This window comes from Cimex lectularius, unplaced genomic scaffold (assembly GCF_000648675.2).
Source record: "Cimex lectularius strain Harlan isolate CLEC.00 unplaced genomic scaffold, Clec_2.1 scaffold26, whole genome shotgun sequence".
Classification (NCBI taxonomy): Eukaryota; Metazoa; Arthropoda; class Insecta; order Hemiptera; family Cimicidae; genus Cimex; species Cimex lectularius.
Genome location: NW_019392721.1, coordinates 226,421 through 239,127, shown reverse-complemented (window position 1 = coordinate 239,127; position 12,707 = coordinate 226,421). Strand labels below are relative to the sequence as shown.

At 34.8% G+C, this 12,707-nt stretch overlaps 2 protein-coding genes across 3 annotated transcripts; both read right to left on the bottom strand.

The window, feature by feature from the left end:
- Window positions 1-571: 571 nt before the first annotated feature.
- Window positions 572-6,098, bottom strand: LOC106669253 (V-type proton ATPase subunit H). The gene is made up of 10 exons (XM_024226645.1): window positions 5,875-6,098; window positions 5,712-5,793; window positions 2,407-2,596; window positions 2,107-2,325; window positions 1,824-2,029; window positions 1,683-1,767; window positions 1,447-1,625; window positions 1,160-1,387; window positions 991-1,104; window positions 572-928 (listed from the first exon to the last, which is right to left on the bottom strand). The coding sequence occupies exons 1-10, from the start codon at window positions 5,930-5,932 to the stop codon at window positions 844-846; spliced, it is 1,446 nt and encodes a 481-aa protein (XP_024082413.1). The 5' UTR covers window positions 5,933-6,098; the 3' UTR covers window positions 572-843.
- Window positions 6,099-8,473: 2,375 nt separating this feature from the next.
- On the bottom strand, window positions 8,474-11,987 carry LOC106669254 (26S proteasome non-ATPase regulatory subunit 14). Of its 2 annotated transcripts, XM_014398590.2 has the most exons (6): window positions 11,752-11,987; window positions 11,360-11,612; window positions 11,087-11,303; window positions 9,065-9,177; window positions 8,801-9,001; window positions 8,533-8,740 (listed from the first exon to the last, which is right to left on the bottom strand). In XM_014398590.2, exons 2-6 carry the CDS (start codon window positions 11,600-11,602, stop codon window positions 8,579-8,581), a joined length of 936 nt encoding a protein of 311 aa, XP_014254076.1. In that variant the 5' UTR covers window positions 11,603-11,612; window positions 11,752-11,987; the 3' UTR covers window positions 8,533-8,578. The 2 variants fall into 2 exon arrangements, with proteins under 2 accessions (XP_024082414.1, XP_014254076.1); XM_024226646.1 differs by lacking the exon at window positions 11,752-11,987 and having other exon boundaries at window positions 8,474-8,740; window positions 11,360-11,602.
- Window positions 11,988-12,707: the final 720 nt, after the last annotated feature.

Below are 12,707 nucleotides of genomic sequence, written 5' to 3'. Positions count from 1 at the left end.
AAATATATAAAACATACATTCATATAAAAAATGTTCATACAAATAATTACAATTATTTTATGATTAATAAAAAAATAAACCGTCATGGAGCCAAAGGAAAAGGAAGAAGAATGAGGAAGTTCCTTTGAAGTGCTGTCCTCTATAATTCTTTCAAATAAAGTATTTTTGAGAAGGAAAAATATAAATGTATTTCACATTATTAAAAAAAAAAAAAACTTGTAGGGGAAAACTTGAAATTTTAGTTAATCGTAAAAATGTACAAAAGGTTAAATTTAAAAATGAGGAAGGTTCTATCGTATAATTACACAATGACGCCCCTAACGAACTTCTTGACTGCACTGAACTAAGCACCTAGGAAAGTACCATAATCCAAAAGCTGCACTGCTTTGGGAACGTAACCCTCCACTGCTTAGTATCCCTATTCATAATTAATTCTTAGCTTTAAAGCTAATTCAATTAATTATTTGAATGGATATTTAATAGAATACATGCGGTCTTCTGGGTCTGAACAAGGGATAAATTAGTTTGTAATTAATTTAAGATTGTTCCATTTATAATACATAAACACAAATTAACTATATATCATTATTTTTTTATTGATATCAATCATAACAATTGGATTTTGAGATACATAATTCACTATTTACATGATACACTATACAACAAACATCAGAGAATGGTAACAAGCTGTACAGAAATGCAATTTTTAAAGGAATGTACATTTTTATAATGAAAAAAAATATGGGTGTAACATGTTTTGATAAGATGTTTTAAAAGAAAACTGAAATATGCAACATTTCTAAACTAGCACCAAAACCAAAAAAATCAATACTTTCCAAATTTCTATGCCTTCCCGGTGAGCACTCCTGATGTGGGTTTGCCGGCTGTTGCCGTCTGTTCTTTTTCCAGCTGGCGCCCAAGATACTCCCTAAAATACGAATGTTAATATTACTCGTTGTTTAAAGTTTGAAAACATAATTTTCAACAGACCAATTGTGGACCATGAGCTTCTGGACCGCCAAAAGGGCTTCGTATCTCACGTTGGGATCTTCATGTGAAAGTAACTGCATTACAAGCTGCTTCCCTCCAAGGTTTTCGATCACACTTGGAAAAATAAAAAATTACACTTTGTTATAATATTGTTACACTTAACACTCACTGTTTTCCTCTCGGGTAGTGTCGGACATATTCACCGATGTCGTAAGATGCGACGCTAAGAACCAATGGGTCCCTACTTGTTTCTAGCAAATGAATTAATATTCTAAGAAGTTCATAATTCTTTTCATTAAGTCGCCCAGCATTTTCCCTCCAGAATTGGGCAGACCTATGCACTGGACTCCATTCAAGTCGTCCCGTTTTAACTTCTGTCGCGTACTCATCAAATGAGCTAAAAGAAAAATCTTATAACTCATATTTGTTCAATAGAGTTTGTCAAAGTATTCAAACCTTAAATCTTGAACAGATGCTTGAAGCTTTTCATTCAGGAATTGCACATCTTCGACAATGTCTTCATCGTCAAATTTCCTCTGTTCCAGAATGCTAAGCTGTTTAAGAACTTTGGTCTGTACCATAGCAATACAGTGTTCTTTTGAAATTGAAGCATCTTCAGGTTTTTCAATCAGGTTCTAAAATTTTATATTAGATCAGACACAGAAAATTTAAAATTGTTTAAACAAATGTACCCTGAAGGTTGCAAGGATGATCCTGGTCACTTTTTCCTTAACAGAATCACTCAAGATATCTGACAAGATTGGAATTACGCTGAACCTAGAAATACAGTATAATATGTATGTTAAATATAAAATTATTTTAAAAATGCATACTTATTCATTCGTTCAGCAAGTTTTGGGTTGAATGTCAAAACCCAAATGCAAAAAATTAGCTGATACTGAATTTGAAAATTAACATGACCAATAAGGACACTGAGTAAAGTTGTGATCCCATCGACTGAAATGAAAGCTGCCTTGTATTCATCAATTCTGAGCATTGTCTGAAGACATCGTGCAACTGATTGCATGTACTGGTTGTTCTTTAAGAAAAAAAAAATAAATAAATAAATAACTACAATAAACTGATGAAAGATTAAAAAAAAAAATAAATGCGTACAGGAATTTTTAACTGATCTTTCAACCATGTTAGATAGAAGCTGAGATCAGATTTGCTTATCAATTCAGTATTGTAAGAAGCAATCTTAGCAATAATCCTTGCAGTCATATTGACGATAAAACCATCGGATCCATTTAACAAATTTAGAAATTGACCACAAATAGGTTCCTTTTTGCGGACGGAGTGTTCTCGAAATATTTCCACTTTCTTAAGATCCTCCTTTAAAAAAGAAAACAATCAATTTTAGTTTTGAATTAAAAATAAATAAATAATCATGTAAGGCTAAACTTTGTGTCTAACCTGAAGCATATCGTCAATGAGGACGAGGACATACTGAATTGTACTGTCTTTTGACACATGTTCAAGAATGTTGAGAAAAGTTTTAGCAAGTTGAGTTGGGTTGGATTTGATAACACGTTCCCTCTTTGCAGCATCAGTAGTATCGAATGCGACAATGGTGTTGAATTCCTCTTGTGAAATCATTAGCCCTCTATCACAAAAATTTCAAATTTAATAAAATTATAAGACGAAGTTCAAATTAAAATATTATTATTCAAAGCCAAAGGTCGTGGGTTTGAATCCCCCTGAAAATGAATCGGGGTCGGGTCTGTGACCAAATCACTCATACACTTGGCTATTCCTGCTCTTAAGGCATAAATTAATGGATTTTTATTTTTTTACCTTTCTGTACGTTATGAAGTAATGAACTTCACTCTTCCAATGAATTCATTAATCATTCATGTTCAAATTATTACTTTTAAAATTGGCTCGAGTTTTACATAACTGTTGATTCCATTCTGCCCAATTTGATTTTTGTGTTTCGGATTTTATATATAAAGTTAAGTATGTCGACCAAATGTTTGTTTTCATAGTGATATCCCCCTCCATCACCTAATTAAGGACTGACCACACCTAATAAAATTTTAATTTACTACATACTGTAAGTATCTAATTTTAAATACTTGAATGTAAGGGGTCCACCCTGGATTTTGTTTTGAGAAAGGGGTCTGCTGGCTAAAAATTTTGGGAAGCCCTGATTTAAACAAAGGACACCAGGCCACATTAAAACAAAAACCACTTCACGTTTTTTTTAATAATGATCAGTTGATGGATGTGGATCAATGGAGCTTGCGAATGGCATGTTGATTAATAAAGCACACCTTTAAAGTTTGGAGACGTTCTTTGGCAATGCTTCCCAACAGGTTGAGAAACAATGCTGCAAGACCTGGGTGGTCACACTGTTTTCTGTTTCAAGAAAGAAATTACTTCAGATTCTACCTTGAAATCTATTTTCGAATTCGATACTTGCCCCAGTTTTAATTCTGTCTGGGGGGGGGGGATCAACTGCTTGTTGAAAAAACTAAACCTGTTCTTCAGTTCTTCTTCCATTAGGGGACTTGTAATCACCTACGTTGAGGCATTTATTTATGGTTGGTAGTTCAGCTATAAAATTACAACAGACCATTGGCAAAGAGAACATCATTTTCCTATTGTTACAGAAAAATTCGGCACCAACGCCTTTGGTCCTTCTATAAATACTTAAGGTGATCCCTTATAGGAGCTTAGTAATTTAAGTAATTCTTCTCTATACACGGAATCTGGAGGGGTATCTTTGGGAAAACAATTCAATAAAAAATCTATGCTAGGGAAGGCAATTAGCCATTGAGGTATAGGGAATAGGAACGTTTTTTTTCTTTCAATTTTTGGGAATTTAATGGGAGGGTTTTCATTAAAAAGGCTGAAACTCGAATTGCAAAGTGATGTCTAGTGTTTTGGACCTTTTCCGTTAATGTGCCTCCGCCCCACTCGACAGTGTTCAGTGACAGATATCGAGACAAAGGTCAGGTTTCTGGGCTTCTGCTCTTAGCCTATGTTATTTTATGTTTTGAGCCAAGGTGTATTGTGTTGTATACCAGTTGTCAAAGAGTTCCGTGTTAAATAAAAATGAACTTTCTGGCACTATACGAATCGGCAGTTCATTCCTTCAGGAAAAGGGCCTTCTTCCACTAGCTGTGCGATGTTCAGGAGGTCACGACGCGAGGCTGAATTTGACAGAATTGCGTGACAAGTGGAGGTGCTACAAGTATGGGTGCAAGGTGGAAATGATGTTAATAACTAACACATATCTAATCTGCTCAAGACTGCCATATTCGACCATCGTGCTGTTCGTATAAGCTTGGGAATACAAAATAGTAAGCGTTAAATTTTGTGAAAGAGAGTGAAGTATAAAGCATAACCCGTTCGTTGATTGGTGCAACTACATGCACAAAGTCTGTTCCAACTCTTTTTGCACAGACATTTAAGTATTGGTGACCCCAATTGACTGTGGAAATTGATGAATCCCTGTTTTCGCACCAGAAAACCAACACCGGGAGATTCTTACCATATCAGTGGTTTTTTGGTGGCATTTGCCACCAAACAAGAGAAAGTTTTCTAGTCGCCGTTCCAAAGAGATCAGCCACCACTCTCATCACTATAATTTGGGATCGGATCACTGCTGGATCTGTCACCATCTCCAATCAGTGGAAGGCACATGAAACATTGTCCCAGGATCCTAGTTTCCGCCATGACAGTGAACTACTCTCTCAATTTTGCCGACCCGACCACCCTGCACATACACTGTCCATCGAGAGAGTATTGGGAAAAGCAAAGGCGAGGAACAAATGGCAGTGGGGTACTCGCCGAAATTCATTGGACTCCTAACGATGTGATAATTAGTGAAATAGCTGAATTTTTGCCCCCAGGACCTCAAATTCCTTTATTACCAATTAATCATTACACAAATTAGTTAAAATAAAATGTTTCTGTATTTATGATTACCTTTAAAGGAGCATTTCCATAAATGACCGGAGAGAGATATCTTAGCAATCGAGTGGGGCGAAGGCACATTAACAGAAAAATTCCTTGGTTTTTGTCACATTCCATTCTGCGTAAGGAATGGGTTTTCGGTCAGGAAATAGTTCTGCAAGAGGATGTGAGAAGGCAGGGAATGACCAATTTTGTAAAATATTTACCCTCTAAGAGACACAGTCTATGTCGCAGTGGAAGGTCTCCCGCTTCTACAAACACGCTATTGACCGGACTAAAGCGGAAAGTTCCGATAGCTTGACGAAGACCTCTGTGAATTGTATCGATAATTTATAAAGTTCGTTGAGAAGCAGACCCATACACTTGACAAATAGTCTATTTTTGACCAAACTAGACTCCTATAAAGTCACAGTAGGCTTGTTCTGTTGGCTCCCCAAGAAAAGGAACTAACCATTTTGATCAAGTTAAACCTTTAAATACCTTTAAACATGTAGTTTCATTTTATGCTAATTTGATCATTTGCTTGTTAATCGAGTGTTTTAGGTTTTATGTAAGATAAAAAGATTGGCTCTGGTTTACATTTCTTTATGACCAGTTCATGCACTTTGGATTCTTAGTGCAGTCCACTATCATCTTGGGCTTTTCCATAGTTAAAATAATAAAAATAAAGCTTACAAATGAGATAGTAAAGGCCCAATATTGCCAAATACTAATTGAAAGGACAAACAATAAAATCACACAATTACATAATGTCTTTCTGTTCGGCCAAGGCGAAATTGTAACAAAACTGTACTTACTGCAAGTAACACTGCCAGTTGATCTGCTGACCCCTGATTTCGGAAGCCTGTTGCTGCAGTACGCTGGTAGCGACGAGCATATCTGCCAAAAGAAAAGAATTCTGAGTGCAGGCAGATTTGTTGGGAATGTGTTAAATGTCTGGGGGTGCGATTGTTCCCTTACCGATTTTCTCGTCTTGGAGGCCTTTGAGAGTCTCTGAGTCTGGATTCGCCTTAGCCATTTTCCAGTATTTTCTTTCAAATTTGGTTGATATTCAAATCGCAATGGAATAGAACAATTCGACAATCTGCCCTACCCACTACAAAACAGAACGGCCGTCTGACTGTCAGTTCGACCAGATGTTCGCATTAGGGCCAACTTATCTCGGTTATGTTCGTCGTAGAAAAATCAATTTATTCCAAATAAAAACCACAATAGACCTATTATAAAATAATATTTTTATTAATCATACAGTAAAAAATAACATATAAGGTCGGTTATACAATTAAAATAGCGTTTTACCGTGTACATGGAATTCCTGAAAAATAAATTGAGTTGGCTGCTCTTACTTCCAGAACTTTACCCTGCCACGCCCACTCTCTAGACATGTTTCAATAAAAATAACCATTAAAATACACAAAAATTGAAATCTTTTAACAAAAATTAACACTAGAAAAAAAGCTGAAAGATATAAAAATAATCTTTCATTAGAATTTAAATTTAACGTAATCATACTAACAAATTTGATTTTCCCGCTTTATTCTTCTACACGGTACAGTGTTGCACAAAAATGAAATTTTGTATGGGGGTCCATTTTTTTTAAAATTATTATTTTTTTATTTTTAAAACTTTTACTAACAATAAATGTTAACTATCATTAATTCGTTTTTTAAAGTGGGTTTTCTTCAGAACAAATGAATCCTGTTCCTAATTTCACACAGATTTTCAGCAAATTCCACCCAGTAAAATTAATTATAAAAAAAAATATATATCCATTTGAGCCCAAAAATCCACTCTTCTGATTCTGAAGTTTTGATCATTTTTAGCTTATTCTTTAGTAAGATGAATGTCATTGAATAATTTGAGGCGATTATTTTCAAAACTGACTCAATCCACATTTTTTGCAAAACTTTTTTTATATTAATCCATACATGTTTAGCAGTCATAATTGACCATATTAACTATCTCAATTAATTATTCTTTTTATATTAGGTGTTGGATGAGATGAAAAAGTTAGCATCACAAGCGGGATTCGAACCACGACCATCGGCTTTAGTGGGTTCGGATCCTGCTCATGACACTGACTTTTTCATCTCATCCAACACCTAACATAAAAAGAATAATTAATTGAAAGAGGTAATTTGGTCATTTGGACCACTAAACATGATGGATTTATTTCTTGTATCAGCTCAATATGCCACTGCTCTAACCACTTGAGCTATCATGACTGATCCACTCAGACACCAACGCCATTATTAAGCCAATGATCGTGAGTTCAAATTCTGAAATAATTAAATAGGTAGTTATGACTGCTAAGCATATGGATATTCATATTGATTTCGTATTTTTTCCGGGCCATTATCATGAAAAGTTCCCTAATTCATTTTTATGTGTACTAGTACTATTCCAGGTTTTGTAGGGGCTAGATAGAAAATATATTCATAAAAATGGCAAAATATTGGAAAAAGTATACAAATGATTTCAAATCCGAAAAAACCACTTTTCAGAGAAAAAAAGCTAGTGTTCAATCTAAAGTCAACTTGTGCAACAAAGATATTTTTGTAAGTATACCATTATATTTGCTATCATGAATGTTTGAAGAAAATCAAAAATGTTTTGAAAATAATTAATCTTTTTCAAATTTAAACTTAATTGATTAAATTTCTTTTAGTAGTTTGTATTCACGTCATTATTATTATTAATTTTTTTTTGTAGAACTTAAGAGTACAAAATTGCCAGTATTGGATTCGCTGTCTTTATATGAGCTTTACAAAAATAAAAATTGAACCATGAGACAAACGAATATTCTTAATTAAAGTCATACTTTGCTATGCTATAAAAAATTATGCTTTCAAATAGAACATTATTAAAAACTACACCTATGACTGTATTTTACATGGATTTAAGATTCGACACTTCTTTTTAAAAGGTCAACTTTTTTAAAAGTGTTTAGAAATGACATTCACACATTTTTTCACGTTAGATAATTAGCATTTGTATTGAAGAATTGTCTGTCTTTTAATATAACATATATATTTGTTTAAGACAGTATTTTCGTTACACTATAAAAATTAATTCCAAAAAAATAATTGGAAAAGTGAAAATACAAAAAGCTAAGCTTTCTTGGAATATTTTATTAATATAAAAACAATAAGTCACTGATGGTTTCACATGTTTTTCTTATTTCCAAAATTTCATATGGTGAAAGCCATTTATTTATTTTTAGACTTGAAATAATATAAAAATGATTACCTGCATAAGCGATATTTCTCAGAACGACCAAGTAAACCAAGGATCAGCCTTTTGTTAAGTCAATTATGGGACATATTTTTTTTTTTAATGAACACCTGGAATAATATGACTACATGTGTTTTCTAGGCAGAATACTTGGTTTTTAATAAAAGAAAATGTTAATATTAAATATGTAACGAAAGTTTTATATTAGAACTAAAAAAAGCAAAACAAAATACATGTAACCTAAACAAATTGGTAAATAATAGACTGTCTTATAAATTTAATTGAGAACAAAATGTTTATTGAAAATATAAATAAAACTCACAGAAAAATATTAAGAAAAACTCTATTTTAAAAATTGTTAGAATAACAAAAAAATAGTATGTGGGGAAAAGTGTACACATAAATCATCCCCGGTGAGTTCATTGCTTGACTACTTGAAAACAACCGTATCAAGCATAGCTCCAAGACACTGTACGATGTTTGCCGTCATGAGGACGTCGACTTTCTCCTCAAGATGCCTCTTGGGGTCTTGTTTTCCAACATTTTTTATCGCCAATTGCTCTGGTGTCATTTTCTCTTCTTCTTCCAAGGCCTTTAAAAACAATAAGTTAATTATTCAATTGGCATTGTATTCAAATGTATCACAAATTACCTTGTTGTAGTTCTTGGCGAGTTCAAGCATGTCGCTCACAGTTGTTTCGTTGATTTTACAATTTTCAGTGTAATCGGCAAGCATGAGGCCATCCATCCAGGATTTCTTGTGTAAATTTAGTAGCATCTTCTGCTCGAGTTCATTCTTCCTATAATTTATACTTATGGAGTAGTAGTGACGATTCAGACCATGAATCAACGCCTAAAAATTCGATCGTTTTTAATGATCATACATAAAGTTTTATTAAAGAACCAAAAATAGTACCTGAACTGAAGGTTTTTGTAAATGTCCTAAATTTGAAGTAGTCTGTCTAGGTTCTTGTCCAAGAACCATCATATTCGGATTTATTAACCGGAAGGCGTCAATTACTACTTTACCTGAAAGAAAGAAATGAACCTTGAATAACTTCAGCACATGACAACTATTAACATGTTTAGTTGCATAAGAGGATTAGGCCTAGTGGGATTCTTTGAGTTGACTCTTTGAATCTCCGGAGAGACTCGGCTGTGTCTAGCCTAAGTCCGGGCTGCCCCGACTCATTGTCACGATGAATCTGGTGTATTGCGGGGTAGCATTTTCAGACTCTTTTGAATCCTATCTGATGTGGGATTCTTTGACTCAATGTTGTGCAACATTTGCCAGTGCGGACGTGAATCGGAACAACGCTCACTTTATTTGTTTAGTTGACATTCTAGTGAGTGTTTTCTTGAAGATTTTGATACTGTCTTGTATTAAAGGTATGTTGTGGAGTACCGAGTCGACTTTACAGTATATTGAAGTCATACATTCCCATCGGTGTTTGTGGGATGTATCATTCACGGAATACAGAAATCAGGAATTGAAAAGCCAAACATTGAATGGTTTAACCCAAAAATTCAGTGTTTCCGTCGCCAAAATTGAAAAAAATGCACACTTTAAAATGACAGTTTTTTAATGCATTTCCAATTGGATGCACTATGTACAATGCAAAAAAGAGCAAGGGAAATTCTTGAGAGCTAGTTCCCCGTCATTTTCGCAGGCACTGATGAATGTGAACTGAATCTTGGTCTGGACACGGTTCTTTGTCGCGGAGCAGAGCCGGGGCTGCATCGCAACAATGAATCTACGCAGCCCCGACTCTGCCCCGCAACATGAATCGATTCAAAGAATCTCAGTGTGTACTAGGCATTAGGTGTTTACATCACCAAAAGGATGCATCAGCACAAAGAAAAAAGTACTCACACAGGAACAAATAAATCAACCAGATCAACCCCAGATTACGGTTTTGAATAGATGAAGCAGGCCTTGAGGATCAAGAACGATTCAAAAAAATAATTATCCTCGTTCTAAGGAATCAGGTGCAATAAGGCTAAGGAATTTAACCCAAAACAAACATGAAAAATTGTTCAACCAGCAATAGTTATTTCAGGCTTAAATGATACTTTCACATTCTCCTTTAAGAAAGACACCATCATAGATGGATCTAGAACACAAGGAGATATACGGGTAGGAGTGTTTGGTCCTAGAACCGAACACTCAGAACCCATGGGAAAACACACTAGTATCTTCCAAGCTGAAGCCCATGCAATCGAGAGATGTACTCAATTCCACTTAACTAAAGAGAGAGAGAGAGAAAAAAAAAACATCAGATAGCCAAGCAGCCATCAAAGCACTAAGCTCAAATATCATTATTTCAAAGATGATGATGAACTGCAAAACCTAATTAAACTTATTAGGTACACAGTACAAAGTCGGCCTCTGCTGGGTCCCAGGACATGTGGGAGTAGAAGGCAACTAGAAAGCGGATACCTTTGCAAGGAAAGGGCTGCTATACCGCTGATAGGACCCGAGCATTTCTGTGGCATAGGAATACACATTAGCAACCTCAGAAGGATATAAAGAAAATGAAGGAACAATGGAATTCACTCACTGGACACAAACAATCCAAGAACCTCCTAGCAAATTTCAGAAGAAAAGAAGTGACAGAATGTATCAAAGGAAGCAGGCAAAAACTAACAGGATTCTTAACAGGACACTGCAAACTAAATGGGCATTTAAAGAAGATTGGAACTGTGGTGCTACACTTGCCCACAGGAGGAAGTGCTTTGAGATGTACAATGTGACTGTAGAAGAAATTCAACCACTGAAACTGGGCCTACTAATCACGTTCCTTGATGAAATAGGACTCACCGGTGTACTATAGGCAAAGAACTGGAGATACAATAGCTCTTAAAGGGTGCAGTATATCACCCCGACTAATACATCTAAATATACAACATTACTACATAAAAATAAAATGATAACTACCTTTAACACTCTGAATTGGATCAACTACAACAGCCACAGCCCGTTCTGACAAAGCTTCAAAGCTCTGCTGAGTGTTGATGTCAACACCTGAGAGCCAGCAACCGAACCCAGGATGTGAATGGTACCAGCCGACGACCATTTCGGGTCTCCCCGTCTGTTTTAGCATATCTAACATCTTCGCTTGAAATACTGGGTCAACCGCTTCGACACTGACTCCCTGGAAATAATATGTTGTAGAAATCTTCAATTTTTGTGTTTGTGTAGATTAGTTACCGTTCCGGTCTGCGGCATGGCGAACACATCTATGACTCGAACGGTGTAGTCGTCGACAAATTCACCAAGCATGAGACCCATGACCTCCATCGGCACACCGGCCCGTCCATGCTTGAGCATCTTGAGTAGGGCGAGAGATGAAATGTATACCTGCTCCGCTGTATCCACAACTGGAGCGTCTGACGGCGGAGGTGCTTGGCTCAACCCTGGCATTCCTCCTCCCAATCTTAATAACCGGTCCATTTTCTGTTTCCTAACGAAATCCAACGTTAATAAAGTTTTTATAAGTTCGGCATAAACACGAACGTGAGTGTAAAACTCGACATAACTTCAACCCTTTAAATTGTCTAAAATGCCGATTTAAACACAAACGTTTATTAGATTAAACTCACCTTTTTCTTAGTAAATGTGCGGTTTAGGTTTCAAATACAGCATGTAAAAATCGCTCCGATGTTTAAGAAATCAATTACGGACTAAAAGTTCATGAGAGTTTTTGAAAAAATGGTCAAAAATCACTTTAATGTAGCTTTTTTTTGTTTTAAGACAATCAACATACTACGCTAAAACGAGCAAGCTATATCGGATGTGATACAGTCGCGAAACCCACGAAAAACAAGTCATCCAACTACAGGTTTGCTTCAAAAACTGTTCGATTACACCGAGAATTTCCCTATTTCAAATTAAATCAAATAAAACTAAACATAATGAATACATATCTGTGGGTAGTTAATTTTCACTTAAAATCGAAATTATAAATTTATCTCTTGTTTAGAGAACCGAAGAAAAGTTTTTTTCAGCGTTTACTCACCTCTTTGACACTTTCTGATAACTGTACTTGCATCTCTAATAGTAAAATATTTAAACTAAATTTAGCCCTTTCTGATTAAAAAAAAAACTCAATATAAGCCCTTTTTGTTTTAAGGAATAAGAATTAAGAATAAAAAGAAAAAAAAGTCAATTCCAATCAGTATCGCACTTTAACAAAAATCTCTTTTTGTTCCCTAAAATTTTGAAAATCATAAATTATCTTTAACATGATAACGGTCCAAAATTATTTAAAATAATAAAGTATGGCAAATTCTCCTGAACTAACAAAATTCTATTTAAGAATAGCTTAAGAAGAAAACATTCAAATGAATTTTAAAATATTTGAACACACCTTAAATAAAAGGTTTAGTAAGCACAAATTTTTGCAATGTGTACATATGGTCATTTAAAAAAAAAAGAAAAAAACCATGACAAAAACCATTATTTTTTCTTCAAAATGAAATGACACTTAAACTATAACTGATTATTTGGAGATTCAGTCTGGCGTGGCATAGGTTTTATAAAAACATTTTATATATCG